The sequence below is a fragment of the Sceloporus occidentalis genome, unplaced genomic scaffold, assembly GCF_023333645.1.
Source record: "Sceloporus occidentalis isolate IW3139 unplaced genomic scaffold, rSceOcc1.0.p SCAF_1, whole genome shotgun sequence".
NCBI lineage: Eukaryota > Metazoa > Chordata > Lepidosauria > Squamata > Phrynosomatidae > Sceloporus > Sceloporus occidentalis.
In genome coordinates, this window is record NW_028316981.1 from 318,451,236 (window position 1) to 318,474,248 (window position 23,013).

At 43.9% G+C, this 23,013-nt stretch overlaps 1 protein-coding gene across 6 annotated transcripts in view; it reads right to left on the reverse strand.

The window, feature by feature from the left end:
* CNTFR (ciliary neurotrophic factor receptor) overlaps nucleotides 1–23,013 on the reverse strand; it is a 558,243-nt gene that overhangs the window by 85,644 nt on the left and 449,586 nt on the right. For all 6 annotated transcript variants that reach the window (XR_016277980.1, XM_089498469.1, XM_089498443.1 and 3 more), the window contains one exon: nucleotides 1,775–1,892. Coding sequence is in view for 5 of the 6 variants with exons in the window: in XM_089498469.1 (XP_089354595.1) it covers nucleotides 1,775–1,892 (118 nt within the window). In the remaining variant the exon portion in view is untranslated. The remainder of the gene's footprint in view (nucleotides 1–1,774; nucleotides 1,893–23,013) is intronic.

Here is a 23,013-nt window from a genome sequence, read left to right on the forward strand (position 1 = left end):
ACAGGTTGAGTCTCCCTTATCCGAAATGCATGGGACCAGAACTGGTTTGGATTTTGGAATATCTCTATTTGCATATATGTACATAATGAGATATCTTGCATATGGGACCCAAGTCTAAGCACAAGATTCATTTATGTTTCATACACACACAGCCTGAAGGTAATTTTATATATAATACATAAGTTTAATAATATTGTGCATGTAACAAATTTTGCTTACACAAAACCATCCGAAAGGTGTCATTCTCTCAGCCTTTTGGGAATATTCTGGATTTCAGAATTCTAGATAAGGAAGACTCAACATGTAACTTTCTGTATGATTTTATTTATGCCTCATGTGTACTTTTAACTAAATTTGATTTAATTTTTTTAAGCTGCCTGGAGTTCCTGTAATGGGAAAGGATGATATATAAATGAAACAACAACAACAACAACAACAACGTTAATTAGATAAGATTTACTGAATCAATTGGATTATTATTATCAATGTTTATTTATATAGCACCATAAACTGCCATGGCACATAGCGATTTACCTATGTGAGCCAACGCATTAATTCAATGCATTTCCTGCAGCTGAGTTTAACTAATAGGATTCAGGCCAAGGTGTTTATAAGTGCCACAGTAAAACACAAGTTTAGCATCTTAGGTACCACCTAGAGCCTTATCTGCACTGCAGAAATAATGCACTTTAACTGGCATGGCTCAATGCTACAGAATTCTGGGATTTGTAGTTTTGCAGGATATTTAGCCTTCTCGGCTGAAGAACCATGATCAGCCATGCTGGAAGCCACAAATTCTCTGCCTATGTCCTTTTTGTGCTCTTTTGGCTTTTTATCTTGGCTATTATTCGATACTGTGTTAGTTACTTAGGTGTTTTAATCTTTTCTGTGTTTCAGTATATAGAAAAAGGTGGCTTGTTTGTTTATGGTTTTTTATAATAGAAATATTATATAATAAATACAATCATAGAATCATAGAATCATAGAATCGTAGAGTTGGAAGAGACTGCAAGGGCCATCCAGTCCAACCACCCCCCTGCCATGCAGGAAATCCAATTCAAAGCATCCCTGACAGATGGCCATCCAGCCTCTGTTTAAAGACCTCCAAGGAAGGAGACTCTATCACCCTCCGAGGGAGTGCATTCCACTGTCGAACAGCCCTTACTGTCAGGAAGTTCCTCCTAATGTTCAGGTGGAATCTCTTTTCCTGTAGCTTGCATCCATTGTTCCGGGTCCTGTTCTCTGGAGCAGCAGAATGGATAATAGTAAATAACAACAACAGCAACAACAATAGCAAGTATATTTTTATACTGCTTATCAGTGCACTTAAGCACTTCATAAGCGGTTTACAAAGTGTAAGCTAATTGCCCCCAACAATCTGGGGACTTATTTTAGCCACCTACGGAAGGATGCAGGCTGAGTCAAGCTTCAGCCCTTTCACTGGTATTGAACTCGCAACCTTATGGTTTTGAGTGAGTGGCTCCAGTACAGGCATTTAACCACTGGGCCACTGAGAAATCTTGTAGCACTTTTGAGACTACCTGAAAGAAAGACGTTGACAGCATGAGCTTTCATAGACTTCAGTCCACTTCCTCAGATGCATCTGAGATCTCTCCACTTCTCCACTTCCACTTGTGTGTCTGTTATGGAATGGCTAACTACATCACTCTTGTCATACTGCCAACAACTTCCCACCTTTCTACCCATCTGCAGAAGGAACATAAGCTGTTCCCTGCGTAGCCTTCGGTACCACCATCCCACAAGCGCCACTTACATTACAGTGATGTCAAAGGTGTCATTAATGTAGGTTGGGCTGGGGAGGTGCCAACTGCAGTAGAATCCGTTGGGGTAATTGTTTGACCGACACATCAGTATGGGCTCCTTTGGTGGTGCTGTTGGGAAAGAGAGAGAGAGATAGAAAAGATGGAAAGGTCATTGTAACTCCTCTTTCCTGCCAAAGCAAACAGTTTTGCAACCTAGATCATTTCTTCACTATGAGTTTCAATAAGTTTTTAAATGTCACCCTGTTTCCCAAAGAAAATGGCTGTCTGCTGAGTTTGTGGGCATCTGATGGACCATGTCCAGAGAGGATGCTTTGACTGAGAGTTCCTGCATGGCAGAATGGGGTTGGACTGGATGGCCCTTGTGGTCTCTTCCAACTCTACAATTCTATGATTCTATGACTCTAAGAGCATCCAAGATGGTCAAAAGTATGGAGACCGTGGAGATTACCGCATATCGTTCTCAGAACGTTCTGCACTTAACGTGATGAGAACGTTCCTGGAACGGATATTACAGCATTGAGTAAACTGGAACGTGATCAGAACGTGATTGGAATGCATTTTACCGCACAGCGCTTCCTTTTTCTTGAAACCGTTCTCAGAACGGTTTGCTGTATTACGTTTTGTGGGCTGTGTTCTGATGACGTCCCACTCAGTGGTTGGACGGCTCGGGAGAGGCGCTGCTCCCAGGAAAGAGGAAAAAGGGAGGCTTGGGCCATGGAGCTCGCCTCTCCTGAGTCCCTCACCTCCCTTCCCCATAGGAATCTGAAATCCCTCACCTCCCTTCCCCATAGGCCGCCCCCCCCCCAGCTTGTCTTCCCTCCGAAGGGAGTCCGAGGATTCTCTTGGGAGGGAAGGAAGGCAAGTCCCTATAAAACGTTGGGGCTTCATATGCTGGCATATGTTTGAAGAAAATAGGATAAAACCTATGTAACTTGATGGGCCAAGGGCAGAGTCCCCTCCTTGGCAGCCTGGGCTTTAAGGGAGCTCCACAGAGGTCCCTTCAAGCGGAGGGAAAGGGAGGGGACTGGACCAAGGACAGAGCCCCGGCAGCCACTGCAGCTCTTTAAACCGGTTAGAAAAGAAGAGTCCTCTGCTGTCATCCCATTTCCCCTTTTTGGCAGCTTGACACCCTTTTGCTCCTGTGTCTGTGCATGTAATGTGTGCCTTCAGGTTGTGAGCTTCCCTCCCCGCTTTAACTCTTGTCTGGCTCTTTGCTATGGAATTCTGGGAGTTGTTTGCTTGCTTTTGTGTGGTGCTCCAAACAGAGGAGCTTTTGTGGGTTCCCTCCTGGAGGGAAGGAGGAGAAGGTCCTGGGCATCCCTGCCTCCTGCATTGTGACAGCACAGGAGCCCCACTGGACATGACACTAGAGGCCCCCCGCAGAAGCAGCCAGACCCTCTCCCTCTTGCTCTCTGCTCTGGTCTCTTCTTTCCCTCTCTCTTTCTCTCTCTTTCCCTGCTTTCCTCTTCTCTTCCTTGTCCCACCTTTCCTCCCTTTTTCCTTCCTTCCCTCCCTCCTTCTTCCCCCCATCTCTCTCTCTCTCTCTATCTCTCTCTCTCTCTCTCTCACACACACACACACACACACACCCCTTCCCTCACTGCAGTCGCTCGCCTGCCTGCCTGCCTCCCTCCCTGCCTGTCATTCTTTCAGCCAATCAGGAGACGGAGGAATGAGAGAACGGATTTGAGAACAGATAAGAATATCGCACACACCTCTGTTGGAACGTTCTCATCACGTTTCAGCTCTCTGGGAACACATTCAAATCTGTACCCTCCTGGAACACATTTGGAACACATTTAAACATTCTGAGAACCCGATTGGAACACATACGTGCGGTATACTCAAATGCGTTCCGTTCTCATCACATTTTGAGAACGTTCTCAGAACGCAGTGCGGTAATCTCCTAAGTCTTATGAGGAATGACTGTTTAGCTTGCTGAAGAGAAGACTGACAGGGGACTTAATAGCAATCTTTAAATATCTGCAGTGATGTCATGTAGAAGATGGAGCCACAGAATCATAGAAACAAAGCGTTGACAGAGTCACAAAGGCCCACCCGGTTCTGCCACGCAGGAAGACACAGCCAAAGCCCTCCCTGGGACAGATGGCCATCCAGCCTTTGTTTCAGAATCTCCAAAGAAGGATTGTTTTCTGACTGGTTTTTTTGCTGATCCAGACACTAAAAGACAAACTGATGAATTCAAATTGTGAGAAAGGAGATTCTACCTAAACATTAGGGAGAAACTTTTGACTGTAAGAGATGTTCAACAGTGGAACAGACTGCCTTGGAGGGCGGTGGACTTTCCTTCTTTGAAGGTCTTTAAACAGAGGTTAATAATAATAATAATATTATTTGTAAGCCGCTTTTCCAACTTGTATGATCGAGGTTGGATGCATATTTTCCAGGAAAGCTTTAGTTCTATAGTCCTACATGACTTAAGGGGATTGTTCTAGATGGCCCTTGGTGTACCTTCCAGCTCTATGTTTCTATAAAAGGGTTAAAGGGTTGATGACTGAAATTTTCACAAGGGTCACACAAAGCCCCTATTTATACCACAGTAATAACATTTACGTCATCATCATCATCACCACCATCACCACCATCATCATTGCTATTGTTGTTACAGCACACCTTTTCCTATGCCTGCGGCCTCAAAGTGGCTTACAAAAGTTAAAACAGATACATATAAAAGTACACATTCTACCAAAGTTAAAACATAGTCAAACCATAAACAGAACTTAACATAGTTCAAAGGTCAACTATTAAAAAAGAAAAACAACAAATATAGACAATATTATTATTAATATGAAAAGCCCTCTCCTCTTGAGCAATCTGCCCTCCAAGCCCTGATGAAATGGAAAGATCTTCAGCTTCCTACAGAAGGATAGTTTCCTTAACCTTTCTAGGGAGCTGTTTGCATGGGCCAAAAAGCCCCATCCCTCCGTTTGGACGAAGCAGACCAAAACCCTGGGGCAGACTGGGCATGGATGCCCTGGGTCCAGCCCAGTCGCAGGGTGAACAGCCCTTATCCCTGGTCAATTTGACTCCCAGTTTGCCACGGAACTTCCTGGAAACTCTGCAGCACATCCCGATAAACGGCCCCTGCATGCGCCTTATCTTTCAGAGTTGTTGCTCCTACTGGGAAACCCCTGTCAGCACATCTGATATGGAAATTAGGCACCTGGCCACATGGGTGCAGCCAGGCACCCTGTTTGTGTATCACAAATGGCGATGGGGGGCAGGCTTCCTAGTAGAAGAGACAGTGTTGAAAGGTATGGAGTGCATGCAAGTAGTGGGTCCCTGGGCCCTTGCTTTCTTAGCCTGTCTGCTCAGGGCCTAGGAAAGGAGTTCCAGATCCTGTGAGGAGCCATTAAGAAGGCCCTCTCCTGTGTTCCCACCAGAAGAACCTGTGGAGGGCCTCCCTGGAAGTTCTCAAAACACAGTCAGGCTCATATATGGAGATGCAGTCTGTTAGATAGCCTAGCCACCCACAAAAGGCTTTAGAAATGGTCTAGGAGCAAGTATAGTTGTTTCAAGGGAGTTGTGTGCTCCCAATCTGAGTCTCAGTTCTTGCAAAAACCTACCAACATTAGGTCTGAAAAGAATTTGCTTGCATAGTGCAGAAAGACTGACATCGATAAGGCTTTGTTCTGCCTTTGAGGGGGAAAGCCAGTGATATGTTTGTGTGCTGGATGTGTGCCCCCCCCCCCCCAGTGCTCCATTCCTTCCTAGTCTTTTGCTATCTCTGGAAACTATGAATGGACGCCACCCAGCCCTATGAGGCGCAAGTTAGGGATCTGGGTAGCATGGAGAAGTGATGGTTAAGAGGTGACAAGACAGCCCTCTTTAAATTCTTGGAGGGATGTCATATTGAGGATGGAGCAGAGACAGAGTTTTCTCCTGCTCCAGAGACTGGGACCCAGAGCAATGGGTTCAAATCAAAGGAAAAGAGATTCCACCTCAGTATTAGGAAGAACTTTCTGATAGTAAGAGCTGTTTGACAGCAGAAGATGCTGTTTCAGAGGGCGGTGGAGTTTCCTTCTTTGGAGGTTTTTAAACAGAGCCTGGATGGCAGAATGGGGTTGGACTAGATGGCCCTTGGCGTCTCTTCCAACTCTAGGATGCTATGATTCTATGACCTTTGGCGTGAAAGCTCACCACTAGTACAAAAGATTGCAGTATTGGATACACTCTTTCCCAGCTCTGCTGATCTTGAAACTGTGTTGATGATGCGCCCAAGTGGAGATAACAGTTACTCTACTTCTCTTGTGCTGCTTTGGGATGCAGTGAGTTATTGATGTGAGACTCTGTAAATTACTGTAAAATTACTCACTAAACCCTTTAATTAAAACAAGGAACAAGAAAAGATGTGCTCATTTTGAGACAAAAAATTTCATCAAATGGCACCTGTTGAGCTTATAATCTGAAACTTAGTGCCCTTGATTGATGCATGCTCCCACCGCACCAAATTTTGAAAGGGTCCCACACAAATTGCCAGCAATCTATCAAGTTGTAAAATGTTGAAAATTGATACATTTTCTGCCTTTTATAAGAACAAAATAATGACCAGCAATTGCGCATCAAGATTTTATAGGGGAAGATAAATCAAATCCAAACACAAAATATATCAGTGTACATGCCAGCTTCAGTCACAAGAGTTTGATGTTTGCATCTGTTTTGTCTTCCCTCATAAAATCTTGATGCTAGTTGTTATTTTACTCGTTTACAAGATTGGAAAGATGTGTTTTGCATTGGCAATATGGTGATTAGCCTCCTGTACTCCAGTTTTCAAACAGGAGTATCACACATTTCTGTCAAATTTTGTTGTAAATGTCTTTGATTAAGTGTAGTGATATATATATATATGTATTTTACTCAGGCTTGGAGGAGGTGGCCAATCCTTTATCAGGCTGGGGGAATTCTGAAAAACAGTTCCAAAACTACTGAGCTTTCCTGTCCCATTAAAGAATGGCAGCCACTGCTGGACAAGGAACCTTGTGCACGACCTTTTCCACCATGAAGCTAAAAAGCCGATGGTACTCTTGAGTTTCCTGAGGGACTGTATGTTGCAAAGTTAATCTAATCAATTCTATGTACATGCCTCCCAAGTTCAGAATACATGTTGCTATTTGTATAGAATCATAGATTCTTAGAGTTCACCAGGTCTGCAAAGACCTCTAGTTCAACTTCTTGCCTGGCAGGAATATACAACTAAAGCAGTCCTGAAAGATGGCCATGATCCATCCTCTGTTTAATAATCTCCAAAGAAAGAGACTCCACAACCCTTCGAAACTGCAATGTATTCCACTGTTGAACAGCTCTTACTGTCAGGAAGTTCCTCCTAATGTTAAGGTGGAATCTCTTTTCCTGGAACTTGCATCCACTCTGGTCTCTGGAGCAGCAGAAAACAAACCTGCTTGATTCTCAATGTGACACCCCTTAAAATGTTTGAACACGGCTGTCATGTCACTCCTTAACCTTCTCTTTTCCCAGCTAAACCTATCCAGCTCCCTAAGTTGCTCCTCCTCATAGTGTTTGGGAGTTTCCAGACTTTCTATTGTTTTGGTTGACCTCCTTTGGACACCCTCCAGCTTGTCAATATCCATCCCTCTTGAATTGTGGTGGCCAGAACTAGACACAAAATTCCAGGTATCAGGGACTGGCATGGTGCTATTCCATTTTTAATCAATATTTTTACATTATTGTTTTATATAGTTTTAATTCCATTCTATTCTTAACTTATCGTAGGTTGTTAGCTATATGTGGTTTTGCTCCTACCACTGCTGTGGAAGCTGCCTTGAATTGCACTCTTGGAGAAAAGGTGGGACAGCAGTAAACTGACCGACTGATTGATTATCTGGAGCTGGGTTTCTCAACCAGGGTTCCCTGGAATCCTATGGTTCTGTGAGAGATCATGATTTGAGGGGAAAGTAGATTGTTTTGAGCTGTAGCAATAATGTCTGGAATGCATGATTGCAGAAGCAAGAGCTACACATCCACAACTGATTCATTTTCACTATCCCTGCATGTTTGATAGTAGAGGGATTGCCTAGGGATTGTAAAGTACATGTGAAGGGAACTAGGAATCCTAGTAGACATTGCATACAATGGGGATTATCACACGGAGGCTTAACTTCTCTGAAACATTGCTAAATCATCCGTAAAGCGCTAGGGTGTGATTGCCGGTCACACTCTTCCCTGTGATTAAATCGTCATGGAGGCGTCTTGTCATTAAAGGCTTCGCGGAGCAGCCATTTCTCTGCATAATGGAAGCTCCTGTTATGCAGAGAAATGGCTGCTTCATGAACATTTTAATGATGAGACACCTATGAATTCTATGATTAAATAATGGGGGGAAAGCGCAATTGGCGATCACACCCTCATGCTTTACGGATGATGTAGCAACGTTTCAGACACTGTAAGCCTCCCTGTGATAATCCCCATAGTTCTTTCAGCCTCTCCCAGATGAACTGGTGGTTGTGGAGATAAAGAGGGTGAGAAGGAGAACCATGTAAATAGCCTCAGGGAGTTCTCTTGGGGGAGCACTATGAGATTACAATGCAACTGATCTTATCGAAGGAATTTAATGTGTTGGCATCTGGCATGGGTTTTTGTTGTCCCCTGCTTATAATTATTTCTTCCTATTTATTTCTTTAAGTCAAGCATGGCCAGCCGAGTTCCTTGGAGTTCTGACAGGCAGCTGGTTAAATCGGAACATGTGTACATAGCAAATGAGGCAGCAAATTACATCTGTGGAGTTGCTAGCTTCTCTTTTGGTCATTATTATTATTATTACTTTAAATCATAGTAATTGTAATATTCCTTTCCCCCGGAAGGAATGGTTGCATGAATTGGATGGCAGGGCAGGCAATGAGGGGACCATGAACTCTTTGCTGGACCCAAGCACTCCAACCTCATCCCCATCTAGATTTGGACCTGAAAGACTAAAAGAAAAGGGTGCAAAAGTTGTGGTTAGAATCTAAGCAAGCACAACCAGAGACACTGCACAACTGGATACAGTAAGGGATTACGGCTCAGGGAACATGGAGGAAGCTGCTGTTTGGCTTGCCTGTCATATGCAGATGCACAGAGGTAGAATAGGATCAGCAAGAGGCAAATCCCCTGCTTTCCCATCTCATGCTTTATTGAATTATTTCTGGCAAACATGCTGCTGCAACCTGGTATCAAAACTCTGGGTTTCTCCAGTCCTCCTTCACCAACCTCCCAATGCCCATGCTGGTAAAAAAAAAACCTCCCAACTGGACAGGGGATGAGGAAGGAAAGGGGAGAGGCATAAAACACCTTTGTAAAAAGTAGCTTCACTGGCAGAGTCTTTATTAAATGAGGTATACCTATACAGTAGGCCTGCCACATTGGCTGGCTAGCAATCCACAGATTTGACCACTCATGGATCCCCACAGCTCAGATTATTCAATAGTAGCCTGTGCATGGAATTGCACCGACATGGACATATCATCACACATGTAGGGTGCAACTGTTTGCATTTTTTGCTCATCGGGAGGTTCCCCCCCCCCCCCGAACCAAACCCCTGTGGATGAGTAGGAGGTTGCATGGCTTGATATACACACATGACATTAATATACATGAACACCAGATATACATACAGACTATGAAATTGAAGGGTTTCACAGCTGGCATCCATAGTTTTTTGTGGGTTTTTCAGGTTATGTCTAGAACACGGCCATATAGCCCGAAAAACCCACAAAAAACTATACAAACAGACTGCTTACTAGAAAAGTTAGAAGGGAAACGTTCACACAATTGTCCCCTACAATGGGACACATATCAGTCTGCTCCATTAAAATGTATACATCCCAGAGGATTACAACTGGGCACATTTTGAACGACAACAAGTATGGGACCATTCTGGCCTCCTTGGGAAGAGAGTCCCAGTCTGGAGGCAGCCCTCTTGTGCGTCCAAGCCAACTGTGAATGCAGTGGTGGTGGGGCTGAGAGAAGAGCCTCTCCTGAAGATCTCAGAACCAAGGCTGATAGATACGGGAGGTACAGTCTGCTAAATAGCCTGGACCTTAGGCATATCAGGCTTTATAGGTCATAACCAGAACTTTGAATTGTGCCTGGAAACAGATTGGCAGCCAGTGGAGCTGTTTCAACAGGGGCATTGTGTAGTCTCTTAACCTGCCCCAGTTAACAGCCTGGCTGCAGCACTTTGGACCAGCTGAAGTTTCTGAACACTCTTCAAAGGCAGCCCCAAGCAGAACACATTACAGTAGTCCAAACAGGATGTAACTAAGTGCTCCTGGCCAGTCAGAAGTGCTCATGACATGTACCATAAAGGCTAGATCCGGTGTCTCAAGGAACGGATACAGCTGGCACACAAGTTTTAAATGTGCAAAAGTATTCCTGATCACTGCTGAGACCTTGGCCTCCAGGTTCAAAGCTGAGTTCAGGAGTACCCCCAAACTGCACACCTGCATCTTCAGGGGGAGTGTAACCGCATCTAAAACAGGCTGGGTCCATATTTCCTGACCTGCCTTCTGACTGGCCAGGAGCACTTCTGTGTTATTTGGATTAAGTTTCAATTTGTTTGTCCTCATCCTGTCCATTACTGAAGCTAGACACTGGTTTAAGAGCAAGACTTCCTCCTTGGATTGGGGTGGGAAGGAATAATAGAGAGTTATCTGCATATTGATGGCACTCTACTCCAAAACTCCAAATCCTAGCAGTTTCATGTATATGTTGAATAGCACTGAGGACAACACAGAGCCCTCAGACACCCCACAGGCCAATGGCTAGGGGATCAAGCAGTCCCCATTCATAAGGTCAGCGTAAACTGAAGTCAACCTGATAGCAAATAAGAACAAGCTAGCATCCATCAAGTAACTGATGGGGTCCAGTGAAGAAGGAGTACTATTTATCCATCCTGAATCCACCCTTCCTTCAGTTGCAGTAAGCAATTCTTTCCCACCTCTCAGTTTCAGTACTAGCAAATGGTTGGGGGGGGGGGTGTAGGAACAGGCTCTCTGTCCCTTTTCTACATGTCAGCAAACATTTATTGAAGTTGAAGCCATAAGGGACTCATGTTCCTCTGTCTTGCAGAGCACAGGGTGCTAAACCACCTCCAGTAATTATAAGCATCTGTCATGAGCGCCAGAGTTGGAGTTGGCATCCTCACATTAACCCCCCACAGAGAAGGATCTCATGCCTACCTTCCAAAAGGAGGCGGAGGAGGCGCACTTGCAGCTCACTACAGAGAGAAATTAGCCTGCAAATTAGCCATTGGCTAACTCATCTAGCAACACAGCTGCAGCATTTGCCCTTTCAGGCCATGTTTTGCATCAAAAGTTTTTAAAAGCATCCCGCAGATGAGACACGGCATCAGAAATATACTTTGGTCCCCCTATTTCCCACCCCCCAAAAGCCAGTGGCACAAGATATTGGCACTGATCCTAAGGGTAACAAGGTGTAAATCAACACATGTGGGAGTTGTGTGTCAATTGTACACTGATTCAGAGCTGTGTTTATAAAGGGCGCAAAATGAGGGCTTTTCTTCCTCCAGAAAAATGGAGGAAGATTTCCTTTCTTTCTTCAATGGGATTTTCTTGTTATAGAGGGCATATTGTGGAGAGAGGGAAATGTGCTGCTGTTGTTGTTTTTGCCCCAAACCCCTTTTTTTTCTGCAAAGGAAATCTGTTTTCAGCACAGAAAACAAGATTTTTTGCCCCCCTCCCCACAAAAAATGCATGCACTCCCCCCTACTGAATACTTTTCCTGAAAGACTTTGCTACATTCAACTACAGGGAAAATACTGAGGAGGGGTGTTCGTTTTCTCCCACAGTGAGGAGAAAACTGTCCTAATTATTCATCCTTGCAGGCAACAACAACAGCAACCACACACACACACACACACACACACACACACACAGAGTAGGCCCTCCGCATTTGCTAGGATTAGGGGTACAGGTCTTCTATGAAAGTGGAAAAACCACAAATAAAAAACCACTATTTTTTAACCTGACAATACCTTGCTAGGAATCGCTAAGTCCTCCAGTGCAACTCTGTGATCAACATCCACCAGAAATTAACCATAGATCTGTGCTGGAGGACCTACAAATGTCTAGAGAAGTATTTTGTCTAGGAATATCTAGGTCCTCCAACATGAGTCTGTGGTCAACCTCCAGTAGAGTTACTTTGGAAGATGCAGAGAGAACAGATCAACCAAATTTGGAAATAATCAAATGTGCAAAAGTAAAAGCCACAGATGTAGAGGGCTGACAGTATGTATGTGTCTATCTATCTATCTATCTATCTATCTATCTATCTATCTATCTATCTATCTATGAGGAATGGTGAAGGACGTACATCCCTGTGTTTGCATGTGTGTAGTAGTGTCATGATTGTCAAGTAGAGTGTTAAGATGCAAAGAGAGCAGGGTGCATCCACTTTCAACTGTTGAGTAGCAGACATTTTGGTAGGTGTGGCTTTGCCATAGCCAGCTTGTTGACGCTGTGTGTTTTCAAGTCATTTCCAACTTATTTATGGGAACCCTAAGCCAAATCTATCACAGGGTTTTCTTGCGTAAGACTTTTTTTTGCAGATGAGGTTCCCCACTGCTCTCCTCTTGGGCTGAGAGAGTGTCACTTGCCCAAGGTCACCCCAGCCCCCCCCCCCCCCAACGGCCCAAACATTTATTTCAGCAGCTAAAATATTATTAAGTTTTATGGAACATAACACAACATATATAATAAAACTTTATAAAATAGGATCATTATTAGATCACATACTTTTCTCCCCCTCCAATGGCTATGACCAAGTAAATTAGTACCCAGTAGCCATAATGTAGAATAGCTTATTAATAATTTCTCTAACTTCATTGCACCCCCTTTCAATTTTAACTTTTTCAATCCAACATCCCCATTTTTCCCACCAGACCATTTTGTTTATTTGACCATTATATTTTCCTTTTCTTTCCCTTAAACATTCAAATTAAAGATATTCTGTAATATAATGTGGCCAATCCCCCCTCCAACTTTGTTTATTTTTCCAACCCAATGCAATTACAGCATGTGTGGCCCTTACCAAAGGTTTTATTATGTAATCTTTTGTTTTATTCAATCTGAATTTTCTCAGATTCAGAGTTAAACAATTCTTCTTATCAAACTGAAAGTTTGGGAGTATTCTAGCCCCAAACCTGTCCCAATGTCCCTCTGTTGTCTTGCTCACTGCATTGCAACTGCAAGTGGCTGTTCACATGTACATCCCACTGTGCCACTTGGCACTGCTGACACTGGTGCGTGTCACTCCCTCTGAGGTCAAAACAGGGAACACACCTTTGATGACATTGCTGGGTGGCTTGTTCTGACCTCAGAATGAATGACTTGCATCATCATCATAAGCAGAAGATGTGGGTGGCACAGCGAATTGTGCGTGCAAACAGCCACCCTGTGTTGCAAAGAACAAGAGAAGAACTGGAGCAAAAGGCAACTTTTTATGAAATTGTTTAGGGGGGGTATAGGGAGGGTTCATTGATGAAATGGCTGCACATCATCTGGACAGTTTGCACCAGAACCTGGGCCATGCATCATCCAGACTCATCGCCAAGAGGACAGGAGCATTTTGTTTGGCCTGTGTGGACAATCCCTAGTGTCCCGGAGTCCTAGCCCAGCGCTGAAGCACCACACCATGCAACCTCCCATAGGGTTTTCCTGCCACGATTGCTTCAGAGGAGGGTTCATACCTTTGCCTTCCTCTGAGGTTATCACATGGACATGGATTCTGACTCAGAGATGGAAGTAGTGGACCTGGAGGGACCTGGAGCTGAACCAGAGCAGGACGACGTTCCAAAGCCATACATGTCAGAGACCAAACAGAGTGCAGGACCAGCTCTGAGAGAGAGTCCTGCCCATTCAGATACACAAGACCACTTACCCCTACCTACCTCAGGGGCAGTACAGACAAGAGACTCCGTGCCGCCCCTGCAAGCCCCATGTCTGTGCTGCAGCATCCCCATCCCCTATGTGGCTTTTTTTTGCGGTGTGTCCCCATTCTGCAGCACAGACATACCACACACACACACACACACACACACACACACACACACACAAATAAATCCGTGTAGCATTCAATCTTTGGCTGCTTGCCTGGATTGTGTCTGGGACATAGGCTGAGAGAGTGTGACTTGCCTAATGTCACCTAGTAGGTGTCCATGGCCCAGCCACAATTTGAACTGTGGTCTCTCAGACCTCTCACCCCACCTTCATACTACTGTGCCATGCTCATTCTTCCATCCATTAGGGAGCCCTGGTGGCGCAGTGGTTAAATGCCTGTACTGCAGCCATTCACTCAAAACCAGAAGGTTGCGAGTTCAAGACCAGCAAAAGGGCCCCAGCTCGACTCAGGCTTGCATCCTTCCGAGGAGGGAGCTAAAATGAGGACCCAGACTGTTGGGGGCAAATTAGCTTACTTGCTAATTAGTTTACTTGCTAATTAGCTTACTTGCTGTTCACCGCTATGATCTTTGGAATAGCGGTATATAAATAAAACAAATTATTATTATTATTATTATTATTATTATTATTATTATTATTATCCAAGCCACACTATATGAAGCTATCTCCTAAGAGTACAGGAGTCATGTTTTCTTTTACATTTGGCAGCCCTATAATCAAGTTTAATTCATCATCTTAGAATTCTTTTCCTAATTACTCTTTTCAAAGATTTCCGAGACACAATCTAATGTGAATAACCCTTAAACCAGAATGTATTAAAAGCATTAATTTAAGTTTAATATCATCTTCTGTCACCATTGCCTTCACCCCAAATTAGATCCATATATCATCAATATCACCTATTTCCCAGACTGTAAAATATCTTAATTTCTGTTGTGTATTACATTTTGGGTTTATATAGAAAACAGATGTTGGTGGGGTCAATTGAAGCTTAGTCTATTCCTGAATGTATCTGAAACACTTAGCAAATTGGATAATAACAAATTATGTATAATTTTTAGAGCCTTTCCGAGTTATTCATCCATAATGACAATGAGACAGGAACCTTTGATGGCGAGCTTGTTCAATTTCCAAGCCATTAAGTATTCCGAAAATCGTTCGTCAATTCTATGGCCCAATCTGTGCAATTAGTAGGCTAACATTAGGAACGGATAGTTCTTTGCTTTAATCTTCCTGCAACAGGCTAATCGTTGCACAGAAGAGAGAAGTTCACAGGGCCCAAATCTGTGAAAAATGCCTTCTGGAATTGCCTGATAGTCTTCTCCATTTTTGGACTTTAAAAAACCATTTTGAAATCTGCTGATTATTTTAGCTACCCAGAGCCTTCCTGGGACAGAAGCCAGGCCTGCAAATCATGCAGAATAAGATAATAACTAGCCTGGAAGCCTGGTGGCATCTTGTTATTAGATGTCTTTAAGTCAATTCCAGCTTATGGCAACCCTCTCCAAGGATTTTCCTGGCAAGATTTATTCCTAGAAGGTTTGTCATTGCCTTCCTCTGAGGATACGAGTATGGCTTGCTCAAGACCACCCAGTCGATCTCTAAATCTGGGATTCGAACTCTGGTCTCCTGGGTGCAAGTCCAAGACTCTGACACAACACCATATTGACTTTCACAGGAAAGATTTCATCAGAAGAAGACTTGTCAAGGCGAAGGTTGAGGCTGAGAGAAGGTGACTTGTCCAAGGTCACACATGTGGGTTTCCATGGTGGAGTGGGGATTTGAACCCTGATCTTCCAGAGAACCCTAGTCCAACATTCAAACCACTACACCATACTGGCACTCAACATTATTTGTCATCAATGTGATTCCTAATTATTACTATCCTAGGGTGATCCTGGTGTAGGGGAGTTGCCACTCCCTCTAGGGCTGAGAGAGTGTGACATGCGCAAGGTCACTGAAGGCTGGCTAGTGATTGGAACTCTGCCCTCCAGGTATCCAAGCCCAGCACTTAAGCACTTCATCATAGTGGTTCTTGTTGGTGTCTGACAGATGTATAGGTTTCCACATGAAAGTAGTTCAACATGTTTATCCAACATGGAACATCCACATTTAGTTCGAGCTTGCAGAAGTTGATTTGCACATGTGGTGCCACTGTGCATACACATGTGCATACAGTGGTGCCTTCAGCTGCACACTCAGATGTGCATTCAGTTCAGCAACTTTGCCATTCAACACAAGGTTTGCATAGTCAATGCCTACCTCCACCTGTGAAGACGTACACTACACAAAGGCAATGGAGGATTTCAGCCTTAGAAATGTGGAACATGTAAAGAATGAAGCTTTGAGAAGAGATGACTGACAGGTGATATAACAGCTGTCTTTAAATATCTGAACGGAGAAGGGAGAGTTTGTTTTTTTGCTGCTCCAGAGACAAGGGCTGCATCTGCAATGCAGAAATAATGCAGTTTGACACCACTTCAACTGTCCTGGCTGCATCCTATGGAATCTTAGGACTTGTTGTTCATTGTGGCACCAAAGCTCTCTAACAGAGAAGGTTAGATATCTCACAACCCTTCAAATCCCAGAATTCTGTAGCACTCAGCTATTGCAGTTAAAGCGGTGTCAAACTGAATTAATTCCGCAGTGTGGCAGCAACCAGTGGATTCAACTAATAAGAAAATAGATTCCATATAAATATTAGGAAGAAATTCCTGGCAGCAAATGCTACTCAACTGTGGAAAAGATGGCCTCAGAGGGTGGTAGGTGCTGCATTTTGGAGGTCTTTAAACAGAAGTTGGATGGGCATCTTTCAGGGGAGCTGGAATGGTATATTCTTCATGGCAGCAGTATTCGACTAGATCGTCTTTGTGGTCCCTTTCAAATCTAGGATTCTATAATTCTAACAAGCTAAACAAAACTATCTATCACATTTCACAAACCATAAAATAACCCCCAATATGCCACCAGACAGCTGTTAATGTTTGACTGTGATGTTGACAAGGGCTGGATCTACACTGCACAAATAAAGCAATTTAGACATCGTTTTGACTGCTATGGTTCAAGGCTACGGAATCCTGGGATTTGTCGTTCTGTGAGATCTTTAGCCTTCTCTGTCAGAGAGCTCTGGTGCCACAACAAACTACAAATCCCAGGACTCTATAGCATGGAGCTGTAACAAAGTGGTGTCAAACTGCATTAATTCTGCAGTCTGGCAGCAGCCAAGGACTCCAGAACCCATCAACCTGGTGGCAGATCACCACCTGCAGCATCACATTGCCCTCCTCACCAGAAGCTGTGAGTTTCCCATATCCATCCCCTGTGGACTCTGTGAACAGTTTCAACACAGGATTCTGTATAAGGTGCAGAATGCGAATGCTAAAAGTATGTACTGTATATTGTTCTTTAGAAATAAATTCAACATTTTAGTTCAAAAGACAGCAAAGGTCCCTGCCGCCTGTCTGGGCTCATCAAAGCCTGACACAACTTTAATTTAAGAGTCAGAAGTCACCCCAGGCAAGCAGAGCTACAGCACTGACTGAAATGCCCCAGGGTACTGGGTTCAAGTCCTGCATTCCAGGCACCTGGAAGACAGGGCCTCAGTCAGGTCTTGCATAAGATGCTTGCTGGGGCTTGGAGGCCTGGTCCTCAGCAGCCCTGCTCCGGGAACAGACTGAGAAGCAACGAGCAGAGCAATTAATAATGAGTATTTACCAAAAAAGATGTTTTAACTAAAAAGGAACAATCACTAGATGAAGAAAATGGAAGAAAAACCGGGTTTTATTAGAAATTTGTCTAGTAAATTTATGTAATAACAAGGAGAAGAATGAAAAGAAAATTGTTTGCATTTACTTTATAAATCCCCATTAGATATGATCGTTGCATAAATTAATTTCAGAAAGATAGGCAATTCTTGAATTCATCCGAGAAAAAAGAGGAAAACATTAAGCTTCATATAGAAGTTTGTAGAACTGGAAGTTACAAGAGAAAGATGGATTGTACTGTTTGTGTGTCTGGTAACTTTAAGGATTATATTAATAAAAATAATGGGGAAAATATTTTAAAAACCAAAAATCAAATGCAACCTTTCTGGGAATGAGAATTAAACAAAACTGGCTGCTTTGAAGCGTGGAAGGAAGACCCCGTGGTCCCAACGTCTGCCGGGTGACCAGGTGTCCTAATCCCCAAGGAGGACAAGGCGCCACAAAAATGAAGGACGTTCCAGAAAAATGTAAGATATAACCAAATAAATGCTCCTAGTCATGCTCAAAATGGAGGACATTTTGGAATTCCTGCTGGACGGAAGGCTGAAACGTAGGACGTGTCCTGGAAAAAGGAGGACATCTGGTCACCCTGCAGCATCTGGAAATCGCAAACAAGCTTGGGAGTCTGTTTTACTCTGTTATAGAGAGTGGCACAGATGTTAGATTCCTTTTTCGGGGAAAAAGAAGACGACTCCAGGTTCTTTAATTAATTTAAAGCCCCCAACTAATGAACAGATTTACTTGCAAATTCCCAGAAAATCCATTTTGCATGCAAGGACTAAGTGTCTCTATGGCTGGGGAGGAGCAGACGGTGGCTGGCACGTGACCCAGCGTGGCTGAATTAAGTGCATCATAAAACTCAGAGCTATTGACAGACTGGAGACTGCTGCCTCCATGGAAATCTGAGCTGGGATCCTTTAGTGGAGGCTTCTGATTCCTGGCAGGTAACTGGGCTTCAGAGGAAGCCAAGGAGGAATCTCTCAAAAGATGCCAGGGTGGCTAAAAGGGCACTCTTCCAAGCAGGCCATTAATAAAATCAAATCACAGATGCCTCTCCTCCTCCTCCTCCTCCTCCTCCTCCTTTTCCTTTTAGCAAAGAACAATCAGGGCCTGTCGCATTCGTCCCAAAGTATGAGAGCGAGAGAGAGAATGAAAGAGACAGAGAGAAAGAGGAATGAAGCTGCTCCTTGAATCAAGGTCTGATGAAGAATTACATGAAAGTCAAAAGCTTGCATATTGCCTTATCTTTCTCTTTTCTTTTTTTGCATCCTTGACAGAGAGATGAATAACGAAGCCCTGACAACTTTGGTCTTCAAGGGGAGAACACATCAATGCGCAAAGGTTTAAGATTGCAGATAGCAGATATTCTAAACCTGCAATCCTCCCCCCCCCCCCCAACACACACTTTCTCTTTTCCCTTGCAGAGCCCTTGGAGTTGGACTTTTAGCAGATGCACAACAGACAGAATTAACTGATTAATTCATTTCTTGAGTTTCTCCTAGTGTGGGATCCAAGATAAGCTGATACGTCAATCAATCAATCAATCAATCAATCAGAAAAGCAGCCATCTCTCCCTAAATTGGGATGATTGGCTGCATCCACACTGCAGCAACAATCCAGTTTGACACCACTTTAACTGCTATGGCTCAATACTATGGAATTATGGGATTTGTAGTTTGTTGTGGCACCAGACAGAGAAGGCTAAATGTCTCACAAAATTACAATTCTCAGAATTCCATAGCACTCAGCCATGGCAGTTAAAGTGGTGTCAAACTGGATTATTTCTGCAATGCAGATGCAGCCACTGACAGCTAGAAAACAATTGACCAAGATCTAACATTGCAGTCTATGGCCAGAATTCAGGCAAGGGATCTGCCTTCTTTGGAAACTTCAGGGGTTGGTATTAGGGATGTAATACTTCACTAAGGCTCCATCCATGCAGCAGAAACAATCCACCTCAACGTTAGGAAGAACTTCCAGGTAGTAAGAGCTGTTTGACAGTCAAAGATGCTGCTGTGGAGAGTAGTGCAGTCTCCTTCTTTGAAAGTTTTTAAACCGAGGCTGGATGGCCATCTCTCAAGGGTGCTTTGATTGTGAGTTCCTGCATGGCAGCAGGTTGGACTGGATGGCCTTTGTGGTCTCTTCCAACTCTGTAGCCTCATTCCCACTTACAAATAAATGGGTTTGCAATCCAAATCGATGGATCGATTTGAAAGCAGAACATGGTTCACACTACATTTGCCCGATTGCATTATTTTCCTGTAAAATAACCCACTTGTCGTTCATATTGATGAATGAATCAGTTCAAAATGGACCTACTTCCGCTGGCTGAAGGGCAGATTTAAATTGATTCTGATCCACATTCTGTTCACACTTGCGCAGAATCAATTTATCACAAAAGAAGTGGAAAAAAATCAGCATCAAAAAAACACTCATTAAATGGGTCGAGTGTAAAGCTTCCCTCTCTGAACCACTTCAACGATTCAGTTCAAGTGTGAACCAGGGTCATTTAAATGGCTTCAAACCAGATTGCAAATTGGTTTAAAATGTAATGGGAATGAGGCCTATGATTCTATGTAATGGAGTAAAACTCCTCACATTTCACTCTGGATCTTCCCTCCGATGCAATGCCAGCTGGCCCGGTGTTGAGGTCAGAACAAGGCGTCCAGCCTCATTTTGACCTCAGAGTCAAGTGGCCCATGGTGGTGGCACTGGGTGACACAGTAGGCACATGTGCCAACAGCCTTTCAGTGTCAAAGGGCCCTGGGAAATGGGGAGAGGTCAGGGCAGTTGGTTCCAGACTATTCTGGCCCATGCGGACACTGCCTAGGATTCTGTGCTTCTGTGATTGCATTCTTCCATATCTTCAAATAACAGTCAGAGGGAAGGATCTCTCTCAGACTGAGATGTTGGAAAGCCATTGCTACTGTATGGGCTGGAGAGGTAGCCAGTCTTATTGGTTTTTAAGATGTCTGCATGTGTAACCGGGAGGTGGATTTGACCCTCCAATTACTAGTTACAACCCTCCTTTCTACTTACTAACCTGCACTTCTTGGCAGGGTAATTTATCTTAAATCCAAGCTACTAGATGGCTCAGACCTACTGTCTGAAAAAGCTGAGGCTGGTAGAGATGCATGGCTCAAAATGAGACTGAGAGATTGAGAAAGGGGGGAGTGGATGGAGAGAGAGAGACCTGGCATCCTCGCTTCTCCCTTTATCATCTCCCTCCCTGCTCTGCTTCAAGATGAGCATCTCTACTAATGGCTATTTCAGCCCTCAGACACTAGACGAAGGCCAGCGCCTGGATAATGAGGCTGACAGATAGATTATTCAAACAGGCCCACGACAGGGAGACACAAAGAGGAATAGATAAGAAAAGAAAAGATTGCAATGGCCAAGGCAAGGCTGGCATGAACCTTTCCTGCTGGAGCTGCTCTGTCGCAGCTCTGCTTGCTAGCAATGCCAAAGGGGCAGGCAATCAGCATAAAGGCTGCCCAGTCCTGGTGTGGAAGGAGAGAAAAAGGAGAACACCACCCCAGGGCTAATGTACCCCTGCCATCCCTTTCTGGACTTGTCTGTACAAGAGAAAGAGGCATTTCGGAAGGAGGAGTGATGTTCAAGAAATCCCACAAGGTGGCAGCACATTACAGAGAGTTTGGTTCCTTACAGAAAATTCAGGAGCCCTGCTTAGCTGGATCAGGCCTGGCAGGGCTTGGAAACATTATTTTAGTGCAGTGGTTCCCAAACTTTGGTCCTCCAGATGGTCTAGACTTCAGCTCCCATAATTCCTGACTACTGACCAAGCTGGTGGGGGGCTTCTAGGAACTGAAATAAAACACCTGGAAGATCAAAGTTTGGAAACCACTGTTTTAGTGGAAGACAACTCCCAGAGTTCCTACCATGTTGGATTGGGGATGCTGGGAGCTCTGACCCAACAAAAGTGCATTTCCCACACCATCCAAGCCCTCCCTGTGACAGATGACCACAACGCCTCTCTCTAAAAGCAGCCTTCAAATAAGGAAACTCCAAAACTCCTCCACTCTCTGAGGCAGTGTCTTTCACTGTCAAAAAGCTCTTACTGTCAAGAAATTCTTCTTAATGTTTAGGTGGAATCTCTTTTCCTGTAGTTTGAATCCTTTGCTCTTTGTCATAATCTCTGGAGGAGCAGAAAACTAACTTGCTCTATCCTCAGTATGACACCCCTTTTAATATTTAAACATAGCTATTATGTGATCGCTTAATCCTCACTTCTATAAGATAAACATATAGGCTAAACATTTGTTGTTAACTGCCCTCAAGTTGATCTTGACTCATGGTGACCCTTTGGATGAGACATTTCCAAGACCCCCTGTCCTCCACTGCTCTGCTTAATAGAGTCCATCCATCTGGCATGTGGCCTTTCTCTCTTCCTACATCTCTCCACCTTTCCCAGCATTATTGTCTTTTCCAAGGAGTCCTTCTTTCTCATTATGTGTCCGAAGTACAACAGCCTCAGTTTGGTCATCTTGGCTGCCAGGGAGGTTTCCAGCTTGATCTGCTCCAGGACCTATTTGTTTGTCCTTTTAGCTGTCCATGGGATCCTCAGCACTCTCCTCCAGCACCACATTTCAAAGGATTTCCTTCCTATCTTCTTTCTTAAGTGTCCAGCCCTCACATCCATACATAGTAACAGGGAATGCAATGGCTTGTATGACTCTAACAATTGTGCTCAGTTGTATATCTTTGCATTTTAGAATCTTTTCTAGTTCTTTCATAGCCACCCTCTCCATTCTTAATCTTCTAATTTCCTGACTACAGTCTCCATTTCTATCAATGTTTGATCCCAGGTAGGGGAATTCTTTTACTATTTCTATTTCTTCATTGTCTAAGTTGAACTTGTGAAGGTCCTTGGTGGTCATTATAGACACTAAACAGCTGGCTCTTCATATCTGTGGGGGTTCTGTTATGGATCTCCCTCCCTGCCAATAGCAAAATCTGCAGGACCTGAAGTTCTGTTGTTCCCAATGGTGCACAACATGTATGCAAATGCATTGATGCAGTTGCATGCAAATGCCACAACTGGGAACAATGGGCTGGGGCGATATGTGGATGCTCAAATCCAAGGATGGCAAGCCTGTGGAAGAGGACAGCCAACTGTACTCTTATTGATGCAACCCAGAATCGCATTGGCTTTTTTAGCTGCTGCATCACACTGTTGACTCATGTTCACCTTGTGGTCTACTAGGACTCCTAGATCCCTTTCACATGGAATCTTGTTAAGCCAGGGGTCCCCCATCCTATATCTATATGTTTCATATTTTTTTTCTGCCTAAGTGCAGTACCTTACATTCCTCCCTGGTGAAATTTATTTTGTTAGCTTTGACTCAGATTTCTAATCTATTCATGTAGTTTTGAATTTTGATCCTCTTCTCTGGGGTATTAGCTCCTCCTCCTAACTTGCTGCCATCTGCAAATTTGGTAAGTGTCCAGTGTCCAAAGAGGAAAAGACTAAAGGTCTGCTATGAAGTATGTGCGGTGCTACCATCTTACCCA